The sequence below is a fragment of the Carassius gibelio genome, chromosome B24, assembly GCF_023724105.1.
Source record: "Carassius gibelio isolate Cgi1373 ecotype wild population from Czech Republic chromosome B24, carGib1.2-hapl.c, whole genome shotgun sequence".
NCBI lineage: Eukaryota > Metazoa > Chordata > Actinopteri > Cypriniformes > Cyprinidae > Carassius > Carassius gibelio.
This window is the reverse complement of record NC_068419.1, coordinates 22,638,838-22,661,269: the sequence shown is the minus strand read 5'-3', so window position 1 is coordinate 22,661,269 and position 22,432 is coordinate 22,638,838. Positions and strand designations below refer to the sequence as shown.

At 36.5% G+C, this 22,432-nt stretch overlaps 1 protein-coding gene across 2 annotated transcripts in view; it reads right to left on the bottom strand.

Moving 5' to 3' along the window:
- bmp6 (bone morphogenetic protein 6) overlaps positions 1-17,696 on the bottom strand; it is a 46,116-nt gene extending 28,420 nt beyond the window's left edge. For both annotated transcript variants that reach the window (XM_052596535.1, XM_052596536.1), the window contains exon 1: positions 16,664-17,696. In XM_052596535.1, coding sequence (XP_052452495.1) covers positions 16,664-17,042 — 379 coding nt within the window. In that variant the 5' untranslated portion in view covers positions 17,043-17,696. The remainder of the gene's footprint in view (positions 1-16,663) is intronic.
- Positions 17,697-22,432: the final 4,736 nt, after the last annotated feature.

Below are 22,432 nucleotides of genomic sequence, written 5' to 3'. Positions count from 1 at the left end.
TCTCAAAACTGCACTAAGGGCAGTCTGACAGATGGCAGATGGAGTAAGTGGCTACCCTGCTTCCTTCTTGGCCTGTGAATGGTTCCCAAGGAGGATCTACAAACTTCCTCGGCAGAGCTTGTATATGGTCAGGCTCATGGGTCCCGGGAGATTTTATCTCAGACAGCACAAGGCCCTGGATTCTATCTTCTGATAGCTCTGCCCTCCTGGACAGAGTCAATGCTTTTAAACTCATTCCTACCTCTCAGCATGGACTGACGGTTGCTTGGATGACCAAAGATCTCTCTACAGCGAAGTTTATTTTCATCTGTCATGACGCTCACCAACATTATTTGCGGCTCCTGTATGATGTTCCGTTTTGAGTTCTGGAGACTGGAGTCAAAACTTTCCTGGTCAGCGTCGGGGCTGTCCAGAATCAGTAACCATTGATCGACCAGCTCATCAAGAGCTAAGCCAGCCAAAGGTTCCCGCGCTGGCTCCTAGGAGGGGTCGTCCAGCCACCATCAAAGGGATTTGATGTTGTTAGTCGTGCCTCAACAAGTAAAGTTGTAACATGATACCTTTGCAAATCATTAGCTAATGATTACATAAAGCAGTTTAGTTCTTCAAGAGTTATACATTACTTGATTATCTATGCATTAGTTAAGCATGAATTAATGCATTAGTACCATTGTATTGTAAAGTGTTACAGAAGATGCTAAAGAAAACTTTGTGTAGGAGGCTTGACTGTTGTGCCGCTTCCTCCAAAGTTAAAGGAAACTTACTTAATCCTCTTCATCCCATGAGAGAGACATAAGGCCGCAAAGTTAAAGGAAAAATTTGTCCAAAAATGAAAAGTTGGTGTTTATTTACTCACACTATGGCTAAAATACAATGACATTGTTACAAGCATCATGGGATGGTGACTGTATTGAACATTTCCTAACTGGAAAACTAATATCAGCCTAAATTACTTAAAATCTATTTGTAAGTTTATACTGTATACTGTACTGTTAGGAATACAGGTGATAAGTAACATGATCACTTTAATATTGATTTGATTATGCTCATACCAACCAATGTAATGGTTTACACAGGGAATACTGACAATGTCCCATTCTGTGATTCAAACATTTTATAAAAGCAATTTGACAATAATTTTACAACATTTTAAATGCAATGTTTTCTACAGTGTACACAGTGTATACAATATTGTATATGTAGACTTGCAATGTGTATAAGTATCTGCTTTATACATGTAGTACTTTGGTGCAAAACAAGTCACTACCAACAAGTTTCTGTTAAGTATTAAGGCATAATTTATATCTAACGCTTTTTAATTATTCTGCCCAATAAAAAATCAAGTCACCACAAACTTTTGAGAAAAAAATGTTGACCATACACAAGCCTGCAATTATTTCCTGCATCTCTGCAGCACATGAAACATTGAGAACTAGTTGATTTGAAAGCTGTCTCCTTCAGTTTAACCAATAAAAATGTGCTGTGAAGCCAGGCATGTGAAGAATTCATCTATGTTTATGTAATTATCTTCAGAATCCCTGTTCACATTCTCTTCCCCCACAATCTAATTGTTCCAGCTTCTGTAATGAAAAGCTAACGCAACTCGCTTGTCATCTGTACGACTGCACTTGTTTTTGATGCTCTTAAAAACCTAAATAATGTTTTATAACAATTAACCAAACCTATAACCCTGGGGTTATGAAAGCCTGCTCTAGAACACAGTTCACATTGCAATGTGGTTTCACACAAATATACTGTAGCATCAAAAAGTGCAAGGTATTTAGCAATAGACAACCAATAACAAACTTACTCAGTGCTCGTCTCTGATGAATTAAGTATTTATAAGATCTACTGAGAGAAATTGAAATTAAAAGTAAAAAATGTACAGCATTTTACCATTTACAGATCATGAGTAAACAGAAGTTGTTAGAAATGCCAGTAAATCAGTTCTGGCAGTTTGTTGGCATGGGAAGCTGTTACATTTCCAACATAGGCTCACTGGAAAAACATGCCCCATTTTTTTCCAAAACTCCAAAACACACACCTAAACATACAATTCACGGCAGTTTCCAACTGAAATGAACACTAGAGGCTGTAAAATGCCATCAACTTTAATCATAGGCAGAGTTTGAGGAGGGGGTGGGGGTGGAGCCAATAATGATTTTGTCTCAACTATGAATAGAGTATAAAAAATAAATAATTTATATTTTCTAATTTTATTTGAATTATCTTGCTATTTTAGTGGGTAGAACTTATTCCTATTCAAACTACAGCCCTGAAATGCAGGGCTCTAGTTCGGCTACATAAGAAAAACGTTTCTCAGTTATAATTTGTATGTTTCAAATCACAGTGGTAATTAACATATTAACTTACATTATTGGTAAATAATTTGTGTGACGAGTGGGGCGGGGCCGAGGGACGTGGGAGGAGCGAGGCTGGTGGAGTGATTGGAGATGAGCTACGGTCTCGAGGCCCAAGGAGGAGATGGAAGGATATAAAACTTGAGCAACGACAGTGAAGGACGAGAGAGGACAAGGCATGGGCTTTAGTTTATGTTTTGCTTTTTATTTGCGCGCATCAGTCGTCCATGAGGGGCTGATGCGTTGTTTGTGTTTATTTTGAATCATTAAAATGATGTTTGATTGTGCGCCGGATCCCGCCTCCTTCTTCCCGATGATTATGAAGTTTTATATTATTACAATTTGTTATTTATTTATGTATTTATTTTTTACTCTTTGTACAGCAGTTATTGTTCATTCATTTTTGATTACCAATTAACAACTTATTTTTACACAGTTCCTTACACAATATATACTATAAAACGGCCTCAATTTTATGTTAAAGCATGATTTTTAAACGAATACCTTTTCACATTTGCATTACATAAAAAAAAATTCATATGTATGGTTATGAAATAAACTTGCTCTGTAGCTCACCTGGTACAGCACTGCATTTGTATAAGTTCCGAGTCACAATGCTTAATAAAAGAGTTTAAAAACGTACAAAAGCAATTTAAAGTAAATGGTGTAGTTTCTTCTATAAATGTATAATTTATTTATTAGCTTTAATTGTGATCTTGTATGGAATTCTTGAAGCCATTTATCGTTGGATCCAATCTCACAAAAACGATAAAGCAAATGATTTGGGCAAAATGATTAAATATATATCGGTAAAAATAATCATCAGTTAAACTGTATCTCTGACCACCAGTCAAGAGCTGTAGTTCTCACCACACTACTTTTGCAATGATGTTTGTGAATGTTCAATGACTCTAAGCATTTATGTAAGAAAATTACATGATGAAAAAAATGGAGACCAATAGTTGTATTGTGATCAACCACATTTTCTGTCCTTATCTTGAGCAGAATAGGCTACAGTAGAAATCGTTACAATGCCAATATTTTAGGTACCAGAGACATTTCACAATTCTTGATGCCAATTTTGATTCCACAACAAAAAGTAAAATAACCCATTTCGGGGACTAACACTAGGCAAATAAAATACCAATAGTCTTAAATTGGTCATTGCATGTGGATAAAAGACCGGGGTTCATGGGGTTTTGTATTCAGGAAGCTGGGAGATGGCAGGGGTTTGACACAGCATTCCCTGGGTATTTCCTACAACCATGATCTAAGTCTCTGACCCACGCAAAGCATCAAAGGCACAACTACAGGAGTCAGAGCTCTGAGCAGAGGTCAGAAAGAGGTGCAATAGTTTACGGCAGACCACAAATGACACAGTCATAAAGATCCATCGTTTGGTGTGAACAGTAGGAAAGAGATCATGCTCTTTTAACTGTAGTTATATAATGTTACAAACTTACTAGATTTTATGTTAAAGTCAATCATGATATTTCATTATAAGAAACCTCATGATGAATTACATAAAGTTGCATATGAAAGAACATAAAGCATTGTAACAATATATTGTATATCATGTTCCATACAAAATACCATTTTAAACTGGAATCCATTAACTGATAATAGTTAAGATCATTAAACTTCTCTTTGAAATACTGGATTCTGATTGGTCAGTGGTATAACTGACTGTTGTCCCAAGCAAGTAATTTCCTGCATAGTTGTGCTAGTTTTATGTCTCTCAAATCACTTCACACTCTCTTTATTCTCACATAATGAAATAATTTACACTCAGATCAATATTTCATGTCCATTTATGATTATTTTTTATTATTATTTGGAAAGCTGCCTTGTACTATTTTCTCTGCTTCACATCAGGGACTGTCAAGTTTATTTTGCATTAAATCACCATGTCAGTTTTATTTTGTTGTACTGACCTTTAGGGAGATGTATTTTTATAGTTTTATGTTGGACCAAATCTTCTCTCTGACATTTCAGATGGGATGAAATGAAATCTCTCTGCATTGCTCTGTTTTTGCAGGCTACTTAAAGAACAGCAGTAATTTGTGATAATTGTGACTGTTAAAAGATCTCTGATGTCTTTCGATCTCTTCATCTCTGTAACCAGCGCCGGCTATCTGAAGCAAATCATCTCCATGTTGAATGGCCACAGTCAGATAGCCATACCTGTGTGTCAGTAGCAGTATTATACAGAACAGAGAGGAATTGTGTGTGGGGGGTGTGTGTCTGTGTGTGTTTTCATCAGTTCAGGGACAAAGTCAGGTTAACTTGCTTTGTGTAGGAGAATGTGTACTTTAAGTTATGCATATGTGTAGGGAAAAAGACTAACAGACATTACAAGAGTCAGCTGTTCTGCCTTTAACAGGCATAAAACAAATCAATTTTCACTTGAGTGCCGACACAAGCCAACGACCTGTCAACAAATATTATAATGTCTTTTTTGTATAAGGAGGAAATTCCATAAAATGGAGGAAATGGTCTGGAAAATAAACATTCCCATTCTTTCCCTCTTTTCGGCATATAGAAACATTAATAAAGGCATAATCCATGAGAACAGCTGACAAAACATTTTGGGATAGACTAATGGTACTTTGTACTTTGGCAACCTCACAAAGGAGATATGCGAACAGTATTACTAGAGTGCAGACCTCAACACTCACAGCCTAAAAATGACACAATAAAGATGCTTGGACTTATTTTCCTAGAGACAAATATGTTATCAAAACATAAACAACCTCTGTCTAATTTTGAGTTTCGGAAAACTAAGCCACTCTTTATTATATAACAATGAAAAATTGGACGCCAACAGTGGTACTGCCATCCATCACTCTTTTTTTCTCATCTTGAGCAGAATAGGCTAAAGTAACAAATTCAGTAGTGTTATTCTTTGCTAAAATGTGGTTGTTGCAATATACATTTTTTTAGAAACCAGCTACATTACACCAAATTTGATTCCACAGCGAAAAGTAATAAAAGGCTTTCTAGTGTAAGTAAAAAAGTCTAATAATTATTCGGCTGTTTTTAACTGCTTACAGTATGTAAATGCTCACTACTGTTTTTGATGGTTTAGGTGTGTATTGAGTCTTATTTTATTTGGAGAAACCAACCTCTGTGGCTCTAATATTGGAGAATGAGCAACAACGGCAACTTGCATAATACCTGTATGTGCCTCGTAAATCAACCACATTTGGAGTTGCACAGCCATTAATCACTGTTTGCAGACCATAAAAATGAAGATGTTGTGCCATAAATTGAATATTAACTGTCACAAAATAACCCGTTCATGACTTCTCTGGTAAATCAGCCATTTTTTGTTGTAATTTAAATTATATTTACATTTATGCATTTAGCAGATGCTTTTATCCAATGCGACTTACAGTGCATTTATTCTATACTCTTTTTTTTTTACCAGTATATAATGTTTAATGGAACATTTTTGGAAGGATGAATTGAAGGATGCTAGTTTATTAATAAGTAATTTCCTCAATAAGTACTAAAGCCCCTCCTTCACCAACATACATTACATTTTACATGTGTTTATTTGTTTGTGCGCTTTCCTTGTGCATGCTCCACTCTGTCTCAGAAATGTCACATGTCAGAGAGTGTGAAAATACTGTATCAAGTTCTTTTTCACAGCTTTCAAAGAAATAGTTTACCCCAAATGAAAAATTCTGTCATCATTTACTCATATATAAATGAAGAATGTGGGTAACCAAACAGTTGTTGGTTCCCATTGGCTTCCATAGTATAGTATAGTAATACTGCAGCAATTTATTCTGACAAGCCCAGTCTTCTCTGACTGGTTTATCAATGGTAACTATGGTGTTGGTATTGGAAGTCCATATAGTGTTTTTGGCACTTGCAGCACAAAAAAAAATAAAAAAATAAATAAAAAAAAAAGACAGAAAGAAAGAAAGAAAGAAAGAAAGAAAGAAAGAAAGAATCTGCTTGACATAAGAAAATCCCTTAGCCAACTGAGCCTTCACTGTTCACTGGGAGTTTGAATGACAGGCAATCTGACCAAACATAAAACCGAATCAGACTTTTTGTCCAACAAACAAACCAGACAGGAGAGTAGATTAATTTTGGTGGACTTGAACTTGAAAAATTGTGTATTGACATCTTTCCGCAGTCGAAACCAGATACCTTTTGATGTTTATTCATGTTTACTTCATGCTATAACTAGTAAAGAGGAAATGATGATCAGTTCATGTGCTACTTGAACTGAAGCTCTATAGTCATCTGCCACAAAACAGTATGTATAGTTTGAATTTCTTTAAAAAATGACATAATTTGAAAGCTGAGACTTCGTTTCATACCAAAAGTAACCCACTCTGTTTTGTCTGGCTACCTACACAAACTGCATGCTACGACATTCACCTTAACTGACAAACCTCTGTTTGAATAGTATATGAAAAAATTTCCAAAAATGGAAATTTTCCACTGGTGGTATACCGTCTACCCCACATTGAAAGATTAGGGTTAGGGTTTTGAAACCTTACGGGACCAATTCTGGCCATTGAGGCACCCCAAGGTGGTATTTTTTTCCATCACTTAGGGGGTCGAATGGCAAATTTGGTCTTGAAATACCTCTGGTGTTTGTTTCGAGGCATTGTATGTGGTGTCTCCTACAACTGGGGCTACCTGTGTGTGTATGTCTGTGTAAGCATGCCAGGCTGAGAGACCTGTTAGAGCCATCTGTGTGTGCTGCAGCAGGTGTGTGTGAGCTCAGGGCTGGCTGGAGACACAGATTTAGAGGAGGAAGTCTGTGTCAGACAGCAGAGATGGATCTCCCCTAAGGGATCTGATAAATAAGGAAAAAATATCTTTGAAAAAGGAAACGCAGCTGTTTCCAAAGGAGAAGTCAAAATATTGGTGGCTTGCATTCCACAGCAGCAAGTACAACAGCCAAAATCTTTCTCTTTCTTTGATTGTGTGTATTCTGACATCCCCTTCCATAGGCTTCTTCCTCCTGGAAACTCTTGGTAGGACACGTTGTAAGTAAAATCGCTAACCAATCCCAAACTCGATACTAGTCCAACATCTTGTACATACTGTAAATAAGTATAGCTCTAATGCTTAATTTCCCGCCTGCCACAATAGAAGTGTGTGTGTGTATATTTGTATGTTTTTCAAGGTTAGCACATTCGGCTTAAGTTTTTTTTTTGCACTTTGTCTGATTGTTATTAAAAGTTAAAACAATGTAACCTCTTTAGATGACTGATTCAGCACACCACGAGACACTTCATTGTGCTACTGACCATTAAATGAAGACACATTCATTGCTGCCTGAAGAAAACAGTGGAGCCGTAAATCAAGAGCGCTCACACATTTCCTATTCACTCATGGAGGGCACTGGGTGACATTCCGCCATGGGTGGAGAGAGTGTGTGTGTACAATATGAGTGAGGGTTAGGTTTCTTCCAGAATTGGGTTGATGTGTTTAGAAACAGAGGAACTAAATCATTTTCATGACATTAAGTTCTTTTAATAGTTTTTGAATGTCTGCATTCTTCCACCGATGCGGATGGAACACCTTTATAATATATTATACAGACCGTTGGTGTGCAGTGGTGTTCTGGAATGAGGAGGCAAAGTCCTCACTGTTTCTTTGACGTAACTATTGCCATTAATTAGAAAAGATGACAAGAACATCATTGTCAAAAGAAAACTGTGGCATCCCTGTGATTCTGATATGCTTTATACTCACCAAATGACACTTTATAACATTAAAACTATACGAAAACTAAAAACTCACCGTAAACAACCAGTGACCGTTTGTGATACCTTCCAATTCCAATATAATGTGAATTTTTGTCATGTAATGAGGCACGAATATTTGATTTTAAGCACTTTTAGAATAAGCTAATTACTACACCTGTTTAGCATTTTACATAAACATCCTTTATAATTGTAAAAGTACCCAAAATAACATTAAAATCACATACAAATAAAATGCTATTATAATCATTTCAGCTTCTAATCAAATTCAAATCAAGGAAGGGAAGTGTGAGTACAAGAAGCCAAGCGTGAATTCCAGAGCAACACTTTGTTTTTAACAGCGAAGGAGTGTGAAGAAAAATAGAGAAGAAAGTAGCATTTACTAGTAACTGATTTATGATCGAATGTTAAATGACATAATGTTATAAAGAATGATATTAGTCAAGGTAATTTAAATAACATTTAAATGCCATTTAAAAGGATTTAAGAGAATAAGAAAAAGAGAAACATTTCTAAATCAAACATTTATTACAAACACATCCATTTGAACTATTTGCAAATAATATTTTAAAATATGCATACATTTAATCTTACATGCATGCCTGATATGGCTCTGCTATTGATTCTTGTCTACAAATTACATAATTTATTTTTTTAAATCAAATTGTGTTGTTTCTTTTGTGAACATTTGCAATATAAATATATATGTGTGTGTGCTCTTGTTTTTTGTGACATATCAGGACACAACTCTGTATAATGACATGGGTATCACACAGGTATTACAAGGAGAGGGTGACTTATGAAGACATAACCCATGTCCCCATTTTTCAAAATGCTTATAAATCAAACAGAATTAGTTTTATTGTGAAAGTAAAAATGCACAAGTTTCCTGTGAGGGTTAGGGTTAGGTGTAGGGTTGGTGAAGGGCGATGGAATATACAGTTTGTACAGTATAAAAACCATTACGCCTATGGGATGTCCCTACTTTTCACAAAAACAAATGTGTGTGTGTGTCTGTTATTTATGTGATGGACATGTTTATGATCATTTTTAGATAAACTTTATTTATTTTTCTTATTATTTTTAATCCATTTAAATGTCTTATTTTTTTTTTATCAACATGACTAATATTCTATTTCATAACATTCTATTTCATAACATTGTATTTCATACCTGTAGGCCAGAACCCAGTGGTTAATGGCTCAGCTGTGACCTCACCAAGTTAACCCAAGAGGATTGTCAGGGAGGTCACGCTCTGCTGTCCACCCATCTCTAACTTTGTGCATGAGCGTTTCACTTTCAAGCACAGACTTGGTTCAAGCCTTGGCTTTAAGAGTGTTTGACGTCAGGCCATCAGCACGCTAAAGAGAAAAATACCACACTTGGCTTAAAGGAATAAGCAGGGGGTGGTGGTGTGGTCCCTTTTTTCTTCTGTGGGTAATTACTCAGATGTTGACGTGAGACTTCTAAGTGGCTACATGGATGTGATCCATCCAACAAGTGATTTATCATGTAATCAGATGTTGGGTTTGTGGTATCTTCTCACATCGGTTTAACAAACGCCTTCTTATCTGACGAATTCACAGCCCAGAGGCAACTGCACGGCAAGTTTTATTGTCCTGAGATCCTTATTTATTCCTTATTCAATATGATCTCTGATAAGACAAAATGCTTCAGTCAAAGAGAGCAGCTACCTGCAGAAAACGGCACATTCCTGAGAACTGATCGCCGTGATGGCCGTGGGGGCATGTCTGACGGCTATGGCGTGAGACGCAGAGATAGCATCAGGACTTCACAGCTAAGACTGAAGCAAAAGGACATTCCCTGAAAAAAGTTTATCTCCTGACCTCACAATCATCAACTTCAGCGTGTCTGTTTAACTGAGATTAAAACTTGCATTCCTTGTCAGATAATCACTGTCCAAAAATGTTTAGTTCAGAGAACGAGGGGATCTGGCCTTAGGCTAAAAGAGAAGAACAACAAAAGCCATTTTGTTCATTAAAACAAAACAATCCAACAAAACTAATTAATTTCTGAATGTAAGAAAGGAGCATGTGTAAAAAGGCAGAGAAAAAGCAATGTTTAAAGATAAGTATTGCAACTACACCTTTCTTGGCCTGCACACATAAAATTGCTTAAAGTTAACCTTTTTGTGTGTGTTGTTTTTCATCAAAAACCTAACTCACTGACTTTGATTTTTCGCTGATGTCTTATCAATGACCAATTTTTAATTCACAAGTGTTAAAATCAAGTACTGTCCTTCATTATTTCGTTATTCATGAATAAAGAAATATTATATTTTCTCAAAAAAATTGTAAAATAGCAAAAAATTTACCTCCTTCTCTTTGTGTACAGATGTGATAACCATGTATGGATGAATTACACAAAATTGATAATTACTGCAAAATCTGACCTGTAATAATTATAAATATTCCATTGGGGTGATTCAAGGACAGATATGAAATATGATTTCTGTATACATTTACTTGTATGTATGAATCTTTGGAATCAGGATATTCAAAAAAAAAAAAAAAAAAAAACATAGAGGGACTTAATATATGGCAAAGTGATTGGATGGTGTTGGTCTCTATATTACAGAAAGAATGAAAGGCAGAGCAGGTTATTTCATTCTCATGGTGGAATAACATGCATTGTGCACATGAGGACCAGGTACTTGCACTGAGAATGTAATAGTTCACTGTCAAACTCTTGATGACTTGAGATGATGGCTAATCTGATAATGCTCTCAGCTACCAAATTTTAGTCACTTTGGAAGAAAAGCTGCTGCTAAAAGACTAATTGCAAATGTGCTAATAAAAATGCAGTGCTGAGGTTCCACATTATGTCAATTCAGAATTCTGCCAAATTTTCAACCAAATAAGTGCAAAAATGACTGCAGATCTCATCTGTGCCTGGCCATTAGTCTCATTTGCTGCGTGCTTTCAACAGTTCTTATCAGTCTGCTGAGTCACCCTCGAGAAAATCCCTTTCCTTCTTTACGAAGCTAAGGCATAACTCAAATTCCTTCCTTAATTTCCATGTTAACGCCCGCATGCAGACTAGAAGTGATACAACCCTCCTGTGTCTGTGATCCACTGACGGTCTATCAGAAGAGGTCATCCATGTTGTGCATAACCAGCCAACATCAAACGATTCATTGATCGATTGCGGTCAACTCATTATTTGATAAAATATGGCATTAGGAATATTGTTGTGCAAAACAAACAGCTCAGCCCAGATTTGGAGCTCAGCACACTGAAAGACAGTATTAAGAGCGGAAGAATGAAATGAAAGCGCATTGTAAAATACAGGATTCATACAGTAATAAGAAGCTAAGATTGTAAAGACTCTAGACCTTGCTAAGCTCCTGAGAAACCCCCTAAAACTCTGTGTGTGGGTCACTTTTACTATTTTACAGGCCTAAAGGAAAGCTTACCTGTGCTCTCTTGGGTGGCTGTTGACTTTGCTAAGTGGGAAAATGACAGCTGGGCTCTAGTTAAGACATGCTGTGGAAGAGAATTAGTTTAAAAATGCTTATATGTTTGTATGAGACAGTTACAGGAGGAAATATGAGTGAGCACAAAAGATCCAGGTGGAAAAAGGCAATGATGGACCAAAGAAGAGAAAACATGAATCCTTTTTTCCCCATGGATTTTCCCTGGATTACTGGATTACACAATATTAGTAGTGCAAACAACAGATGGGAGTTTCCTCAAAATTCTCTGGGCCAAGAAGAGCTTAGGGCATCCTCTACCCTTCTATAAACAGAGCAAGACTGGTCAGGAAGAATTGGAAGATTTAGGAACATCAAGAACTTTGAATTCTCCTGAATCTGTCACAAAGATTTCTCAAACTCAAATCTGTCAAACTCAGAGTTCGGCTCAAGTGAACACCTGCATGTAGCATGCTTGCATTCTTATGGCATGACATTCGAGTATAATTGAGTTTTTCTGGAGACATGGGGACCAGAAAAAATAAATAATAATAATAAAGAGAAGAACTTATTTTGATTTGATTATAATTTACATAGTGTTATTTGGCTTTACATTTATGATAATATATTTTAAATGTGCTAAATTGCAACTTCATCATTATAAATGTGTAATCACAAATAAGCACATTTAACAAAGTAATGTTGTAATATTATAGAATATTGTTTATAATAGTATAGTAATATAATAGTATTTCCATACTAAGTACTAGGGCTGGACCAGAATATTAGATTATTTGAATATTCGTTCGTTGGGTTGGTATTCGATTTTACATTTTAAGATTTGAATATTCATATCTTTTATTCATTTTTTTATTTGTATTTTTTTGAACACCTGGTATTCCCCCCAAAATGGTTTTTATTCATGCTTGAATTTGAAGCACCCATGAGCAGTGCATTACAATATTGCATTACTTCCTAAAAAAGTAGCAAATTACATTACTTAGTTACTTTTTTTATGGAAAGTAATGCGTTACACTACTTCTGTGTTACTTTCGCGATACTTTTTAAATATGAGCAGTAAAAGCCCTAGCATGTAAAAGCCCTTTCACACCAAAAAGTGTAATGAATAAACCTCAGGCTGAAGAAAAAGTAAATTCACGTCTGTACAGTAGAACACAGGTGAAGAAGTTTCAACAAGCTTCAGAAAAACAAAAAAACTAAAAGTAATCTAAAGTCATTTTTGCCTATTAGTACGGTTGAACTGAATCATCAAAGGTCAGCAGCCAGGACATTAGTTAATAAAATGGGATTAGATACATTTGTGTTAACATATTTAATGCAGGTTTGCGTGAATTTTGATGAATACTCAATATACATTTTTTTTTTATTTTGTGAGTGGGATAAATTAATGCACATTGACATTTAGTCTAGAACTGCATTATTTTCATACAGCACACACAACACCTCTGTACTTCTGATTTCTCCCAATATGGGGACAGGAGACTTGTCAGTCAATAAATGGGAAAATAAAGTAACTGGCATTACCTTTTTGAAAAGGTAACTCAGATATTTCCTTGTAAATTAAAAAGTAATGCATTACTTTACCAGTTACTTCAAAAAAGAAATCTGATTATGTAACTTGTGTTACTTGTAATGGGTTACTCCCAACACTCCCCATGAGTGAACGTCATGAATGTCATGATTCAGTTCATCTGGAAAAGAAGACAAAATGCTGAAGACATCAGCTGTGTGGGAGTACTTTAAATTGAGTGAGGACAAGACAAATGCACTGTGCCAAATATGTGATTTGAAACTGGCCTACCCCAACAGCATATAAAGCTTTAAAAATCACCTGAATTATGTAAGTAGCACGCCTAAATTATATATTTGTTGTAAAAAAAAAAAACAAGCTGCTTTTATCCGCCATGTTAATTTTACACATGATAAAAACGTGCACTGAGGCTAAGTCCACACGAAGCCAGAGCTTTCCCAATCCAATCTTTTTTCCTAAAGAAATACCTGTGTCCCCACAAAACTGACACAAAACAATGTAGTTTACATGCCAGACCAGTATGTGGTGCTGTAATTCTGCCACAGAGATACACTAAAAATTAACTATAAGCATAAACGTTGTGCGCGGTATACAAACGGACATGGAACAATGAATTTAATAATCAATCAGTGTTAATGTTAGTTGATAAAAAGGCAATCGTTCAGTTTTTGTTCATGTTTTGGTTGGTGTTATGAGAAATAGCAGTGTCTAGGGGCGAGAAGTGGGCTGATGTTAATTCTAAAATATACGGATTCGCTTTCCACACAAAAACGCGAGGGTGGCATTTACAGATTTATCCACTCAAAAAATATTGTTTACAACTCTCCAAAAACGCCAGATCTGTGTGGGCTTAACACCCATACATTACAAAACTTTTGCAGAGAGGTCGAAGTGCTGCAAATTGCCTTTCCGCCATTCATTATAGACATGGTTTTTTTCCGCTTAGGAAGTCGCCACTATTTATTTTCTGTCACCATACTTACTTGTGTAACTACTCATGTAACTGTCTTTAAATAGTGAAAAATGGGAGTGTTTGGTAGCTTCTAAATTCATTCCTGTTTGGATCCTAAGGAATGAATGGTGCTAAGCTAAATGCTAGCATACTGGCGCCGAGTGCTACAGCGATTGAGGGCACACACTAAGACAGGAGAGGTACGTATCAACTCATCTAAGATGAGGGAAGAACATAGTGGAATATGGAAAAATGGTAGCGTATTTCTTTAATCATTATAAATGAGAATTGTTGACAATTTTGCCAATATATACAAAGCTGACAGCGTTACCTGTTGAAGTTTGTTCAAGTTGTGCACAAACTATACGGCTTTTGTGCACTTTTACATGCACGTCTCTGTAATTTCTCTCTCTCATGCGTTGCACAACTGAACTGCATTATGTAGGTGTGTGTTAATGATGCGGTTCTGCAGAGATGAGGACAGTTTTAAACTTCTTTTCACTAAAACTTTGATGCGCATCGACTCGATGCGTTTAATACATGAAAATAACAAAAGATGTGATCACAAAACAATCAGAAAAAAAGACATCACATGCACATTTTTAAATACAAAGGCCCAGTTGCAAAAACTTCACTCGAAATTTTATGTTTTTGGTCGCAAATGCAACCATTTTAGTCACAGTTTAGAACCCTTTTATGATGCTTTCTAATTTTTGTATTTTGTAAGAAAATAAAAAAATAAAGTATGAACATTCTGCCAAACACTGAGCTCCACGGTGACATTAAAAATGTGAAAATGGCAATGTCTTTGTTAAATATTTAGGTAATAATAATGGTGTTCAGTGTACCAGTGTTGTTTCTCTTTAGGGCGGAAATCCTGACTACTTATGAAGCCACACCATAAAAAGGAAATTTGAACTACTGTTCCGACAGTCATAAGATGATTCACATAGGATACACTGACTATCCAAATGTCTGTGAGAAAAAGCCTGGCTATTTCTGGATGTGATACAACACTGGTCAGTTTCTGTATGCCGATACTGTTCCTTTTTCTCCTACATTTGGAGCTTAGTCATAGGAGATCTAGACAGATGACTGCTGTAAATGACCATGAAGAATCACCACTTGAATCATAGACAAATCACATAAAACAAGTTATATGACTTCCCTTATAAGAGTCTAGAACAAAACCGTATTAAATTACAAGTGCAAAATGATCTGTCCTGTCCACATACTGTATTTCCAATAACTTTGACTGAAATGAGTCGCTGAAACACACTGCTAATATAAAAGCCACTTCAAGACTGAATTAGGTAACAAACTGCTGGTCAGTTGATATGAAATACTGCTTCCAAGCAGAGCCCGATAACGTGTCCATCAACTGATTTCAGAAAACCGCTACCAGATCAAGAAAGACCACATTTATTGTCTTATAAAACAGACTGAAAGAGACAAATGAGCTTTGAAATAAACCCAGCCAACAACTAATGTCGCAACTCACACAAAAGCATCTCTGGCAACTGACCCAACAATTGGCCCACAGCTACAGTGAGCAGAGCCAGAAGAGTTTGTATTGTTATAATTAACTTAATTGGGCAACTCCTGGCCCCTGTAGAGGGAAGTTCACATAAACAAGTGAATCTTGGACACGAATACTCCCTCCATTAATGAGGTCTGTGTTTACTGAAGCAAACCACACAGAGTCCCTGAGCATAAACAGACCCGTGGTTTGACACTGTGCTTAGGGTCACTATGAGCTTGATAGATGTCAGTTTAAAAAGTGTTGAAGGGTGATATCCAATAAACCTCGCAAAAAAAAAAAAAAAAAAAAAAAAAACTACTGAGAAGTACCATCATTCATCTGGTACCAATGAATATACTATGGTACTGCAATGTATTTAATTACTACAATAAATGTGCAAAATACAATTTATATTTTTTCTTAATGAGCTCAACCGTCCTTGACAATACAGTTTGCAATCTAGTGAAAGTTTTTCTTTAATGCCTCAGAAAAAAATGTGAAACAAAATCATACATTATCACTCCAAGCAGCATAACAATAATAAACATTTTGGAATGATAGCCTTCATATTTAAGCTATTCTAAAAAATGTTTCTTTAGCCATAAAATATAGTCAAAGCAAATATCATGCATGTTAAAAACAAGAAAATTTAAAAAGAGTGTTTGTTCACTAAATAAAATGTTAATGGTTTTAAGAAAACTTTTTTTAAGTGGATGTATGAAGTCAGTTCTCCTCAAGTTCAAACAGGTGTTAGATGTCTTAACAGAGAAAACACAGGTGTAGATCATCACATTAACTATGAACATAGATGTGCCTGAATACTATATTTTAATTTATTAAATTATATCCTATACAGTATCTAAAAATCATTTACCGTACATTTTTGTTAAATTGAAAAGTGTGCTTGTGCTACCTTTTTAATTGAACAAAACATCACCGAGTTGCGCATCAGAACTCTTAAATCAAGCAGTTAAATGATTAAAACATTATTTAAATTCTTAATAGATTATTGTTTCATTTTAAAGCCCTGGATTGGTACTGAGATGTCACCGTGTGTATCAAAATGGACACAAGAGTGAAAAAGGAAATGTAAAAGTTGATCTTACCTAAATTGACAAAACTCATGACCATGTCTGCATCATGCAGGAACTCTGTGTCATGAAGTGAAGCTAAAGCGGGTCGTGTGGTGGTGAACAGTGATCTGTACTGATCCACATCGCTCTTCTCTTCAGTGGACATACTGTTGTACAGATCCAGCATGAAGAGGGGTGCTGAATTATGTTTGCCGCTGTTCAGATGCGGTCTGGGTCTGTGGTTCAGTCCCAGTATGGACAGAATCTCTTTCTGCATCTCTCTCTTCTCCTGAGTCCGCAACCTCCGCTGGATGAAGTTGGGCTGAAGCTCAGATCCGTCTAGTGCAGAACTGCTACCTGCCAAATAAAAGCTCCACAAGAAGCCCAGCAGAGCAAACCAGACGCTTGTCATCTTTACATCCAGTCTGTGATGATGATGAGGGTGTATTCAATTCTAAATATAAAATCACTTGGAAGCCAACGTTTTCCCCTCTTCTCTTCTGCTTCAAGCCATAGGATCTTACAGCTAGGTTCTTCAATGGTTCTTAGGTTCAGCAAAGAACAATTTTCTTATAAAGGACCATTTTGCTTGCATGGTTCATGACTACATTATGGGGTCTTCAGAACTGTGCTGGTTTCTAGGTTCTTCACAACACTAGAGGAGATCGTTTAATATAAAGTTCTTGTAAATTATATTCTATGGCATCAAGATGTAAAGCCCCTTTGAGCTGTAACTGTAAACTATGTAAAGCAGTATTATCCTATGCAAAACAAATGCAGCTGTCGTCCAGGTTGTTTTTCAATTCGCAAAATCTCCATCAATTCTTCGGCGTGAAGCTTCGCTCCGGACAGAAGACAGCTGGAAACTTCTGAGTGTCCCATCAAATGTGAAGTTACTGTGAATAATTCAAAACCACGAATAAAGAAAAAGTTATCCGTCACTTTTCCAAGAAATTATTTCCTCACGGGCTATAATATATCTTCTCCGTTCAGGTCTTTGATTTGATTGATCCCTACTGAGCGTGTTTGTTGAGTGGACAGCGCGTCTGTCTCGGAGGCTTTTAAATAACGGAGTTGAAGCAGGTAGACGCGTCTCGAGCCCGCCCCAGTGCTCGCGTCCAGAGGTGGAGCTTTACCAGACAGATTTAACATCCTCAAACTCGTCTTTACGTAGCCTGCACGTCTACGTGTCTTCTTTGTCAATGTAGATGACAATCTCAGGTGTCAGGTGTCTACGGTTTGTCTACGAGCGACCCGGCCGTATTCGACTTATGTTTTTTTAGCGGATCGACGACAATGCCATGTAGGCAGCTTCATTCATCGTTTCATAATCGTTTATTAAAACAACAGCGTTCTAGTCTTGCCGCCCAGTCGAAAAAAAAAAAGAGTTAAAATAGTGGCTACTTAGTTTAACGTTGGTATGAAATTGGCTAGATAAGACACAAACCATGCAGGCCACCAAAAACCCATGTTTTATTTTTTTTATTTTTTTTTTTATTTTTACGTGCAAGTTACAGCAGAACGCAAACTAGACTACTTAACTATAGTGTAAGCTACATGCACTGATTTGAATATTATTAGTTGGGACTATTATAGACTAACAAAAGGGTTCTAGTTGTGTTGCTTAAGGCTAAGGCTAGACGTGTAAACACTCGTATGCTGGAAACTCATTTGACCGATATTCGCTCGTGAAAAAATACCATAAAGGCTTGTTGGTAATTATCCGAGTGATTAAAGTTACTTTTTTCTATAAATGTCACCACAAAATAATAAATGAACTTGCGCTATGTAATCGAGGCATTTTATGGCCAAAGCATGACCCCTAACGACACAGAAAATAACCGCAAGAGGCTGAGGAAAACGAGCAGGAGTTTAATGTTTGCTACCAATCACAGTGTTGCCAACTCCTTTTGTTGTTGTAGTAACATTTCAGGCTACTCTAGCTACCTCAAAAATCACCTAGCAACAAATTTTTATATTTTTTAAATTAATTTGGCAGCTTTAAGCAACTGTGACTCAAATGATAAAAGGCACTCTTTTTTGTTCTAAATTACACAGAAAAGAGGAAATCAAATTTGTCTATAGAACACATACCACGTAAATTAAGTTGCTAGTTGCAACTGTTCAATAATAATTGTAAATTTATCATAACACTTTATTAGTTTGTACCTGTACTAGTTGAATCCGTTTAATATTCAACATTGTAGAAAAATGGAAAACCCGTGAAAAACAATACAGAAAATGCCTTCAAATTATCACAGTACATTGTGCCCTATTTTACAGACTTTTCTTGGAGAGTAGCACAGGTAAATTTTCGTTATACTAACAAATCTAAATTAACTATTCAAATTCATAATCATATATCTAGCTATATAATCTAATATATATAATATATATAATATGATTGTTATTTTTTTTATTTTTTTTTTAGATTTAGTGATATAGTGTATATCTATGCAGTTTTGCAGTTGTCATCTAGCAACATTTAGCAACAATTTGTCCTGCCTTTAGCAACTTCCTCTGAAAATTAGTTGGCATGTTTGACAGGTCACTATAGCCCGTATGCTGAACTTGATTATAGTTTTATTTTGTGTAAAATCTTGATCACATATCTTAGGTATTTTTAAAGGAGTTCTCTGATGTTTGAGATCACAGACATCAGACCGATAGACAGAAAACTGATGCTTGCGGTCAGGGTCAGGTGCAATGCTTTAAAGATGAGATACTCACTGAACTTACTAAAATAAGAGAGATAACTTAGATGTTTATGTTATGGAAACTGATTTCAGAAATCACAAACACACAAATTCACACACTATGTTGTGTCTGGTGAGATTCAGATTGATAAGATGGCTGTGAGTTGTTATCTCTAAGTGGCTAATCTTATCTAGCGGGGCACAAAAGCATGCATCAAAGCGACATAAACCAATGCCAGCCACCCCCTTCCCTTCCCTTCATCAGTCCAATCACTGATAGTCCATTACTCACACACACAAACACACACACACAGAGAGAGAGAGAGAGAGAGAGAGATGTACTGGTTTCCATTCTTTATGGGGACATTCCTTAGGACATAATGATTTTATACCCCTACCCCTCACACAAAACTTTCTGCATTTTTAGATTTAAAAAAAAAAAAAAAAAAACACTGGGTCCAATCATTCTGAATGATTTATAAGCTGTTGCCCTCATGGGGACCAAAAATTGTCCCCGGTATTCCCCACACTTGTTCATGTTGAGTGTGACAGGGTAAAAAAGATAGCTTTTCTGTGTACATTTTATTTATATAAACAGTTAAAATTTTGTAATTAATGTAAAACCCTAGAATGAGTGCAAAACTGACAAAAACAACTTCTAGTGGCTTCTCTCTTTTTCTTCTTCTTTTTTTTTTTTTGATAATCAGCAAAATGCAACATATTTTTGTTTTAACTTTTAACAGTTCAAATTAATCTAGATTATTTCTTTACATTTTGGATCACTGTGAACTGCCCTTTGGTGTAGAAGCTATTTAGACAAAACTCTTTACAGAAAAAAAAAACCCATAAAGGTTTGGAGGAACACAATTTTTATTGAGTCAACTAGTTTGTAGACAGAAAGAATCTTAAGCAGTGAAAGGAAACAGACAGTGATAAGATAAGTGGGTTAAGAGAGATAAAAGCTGAGCATTCCTCTGTAAATGTATTTCAATTGATAGCTGAAAGTGTTAAACACACTTCCACACAGCCATAGGACAAAATGTGTGTACAGCATGCCATTTCACCAGTTCTAACATTCCATTGGACCATCTGCAAAAGCAAGATGCTAATGTAGTTGTTTGTTTTCATGGTAACTTTAAAGTACATGGCTATAACAAGTTGACTTAAGATTATAAAAAAAGGCACAATCATTTCAGGGGTCCGATCACAGAAAGGATGAGAGTAAAGAGCATCATCAAGGAATGCAAAAGTGCAGCATTCATTTTTGAACTCATCCATTCTTCAAGGGTCAGTTGGCTGTCAGAAGCATGATGAATGACCTGTGTGTGATTCTGTGTGTGGTCAGTTAACATACTAACTTTCCTGTCATCAGACTGTCTAGATAAAGCCTCACTTTAAATACACATGCACTCACACATATATATATATTCACACAAATGCATTCTTTCTCTGACCCCTCTATTCCTGCAAATATATAGGTTTTAACAATGAACAAAGTTTTGAGAATTGGTAATCAAGTTTGCAGATTTGAGCACTGTAAGGATAAATCCAACGCTTTGGATATGGTACGCATCTCAATGCATAGCCAACGTTATGATACATAAAATATACATATGGAGCAGCTACCTGTGTGATGCCATACGATTCACCCCATTACGATGCAGTGAAATCCAATTTCAGTGCGATTCAATACAATACGATGCAATGGGAAGTAAATAGATAATTCTATGCAATATGGTAATAAATAGATAATGCTATTCAATATGGTACAGATAGTTTGTTTTGGTTCAGACAGACAGCCGTGTAAATCTACAGTATATTCTATGCAACACGCCACGGTGTCCATAGTGTTGTGACAGTTACGTAGCAGCAGCAGTGGTGATTGAACATGCTTGAGAAACAGTTTAGGGATGATAAATCAATCTACATTGGTCTCTTTCTAAATAATAAATTTATAGTGCATCTACTAATAATTAAATATAAATAAATCTTTTTTTTACAGATGTAAATATGTAAGAAACAATGTGTCCCGATACAAATGCTAACTTGTAACCGATGCACACTTTCTTAAATTAATCTTAATCTTAACTTTTATGCAATCGATGCAAATCCGTGAGTCTTCCCATCCATACTGTATAGATCTACTATGGGGTAATTTCCTGTATTTTAAAGTATATTAGGCCACAAGTGAACAGTCAGTCCTTGAACTTAATGAGCTGGAAGCAGGGAAAATGGGTAACCAAAATGATCGGAGTGACTTGGCCTAAAAATGGTAGCTAGAAAGCTGGGTCTTTTGGGTTGTTCATGGTATGCAGTGGTTATTACCTATCAAAAGTGGTGCAAGGAAGGACAACTGGTGAACCAGTGTAATGAGTTCCCAAGACTCACTGATGCACATGCATATTGCATAGCAATTTACTGCGTTTGGGACTGCATAGCCACAGACTGGTCAGAGAGCGCATGATGACCCCTGTCCACTTCCGAAAGTTCTTATAATTGGCAAGTAAGCTACCAATGGAAGAAAGTTGCCTGATCTGATAAATAACCTTTCAGACCAGATGGATGGCCAGGTGCATGTGTGTTACTGGAGATGGCAAGAGGATGCAGCATGCATGGGAAGAAGGAGCATCGGCGAAAGAAGTGTAATGCTCTGGGCAATGTTCTGTTGGGAAAACTTGGACCCTGGCATTCATGTGGATGTCACTTTGACAAGTACCACCTGACAAAAAATTGTTGCAGATCACATACACCCCATCATGGTAATTGTAACGATATTCCCTTTGTAATCATCGGGAAGAAGGAGGCGGGAACCGGCGCACAATCAAAAAGCATTTTAATAATCAAAAATAAATACAAAACGGACAAATAAAAAGCAAACATAAAATAATGTCCCAGGCCTGGTCCTCTCTCGTCCTTCACGGTCGTCGCTCCAGTTTTATATCCTTCCATCTCCTACGTGGGACTCGATACTGGTGGTGGGGCGCAGGTGTAGCTCATCTCCAATCACTACACCTGGCCTCACTCCTCGTTCCCACGCCTCTCGGCCCCGCCCCACTCGCCACAGTAATGGTGTTCCCTGATAGCAGTGGCCCCTTTCAGCAGGATA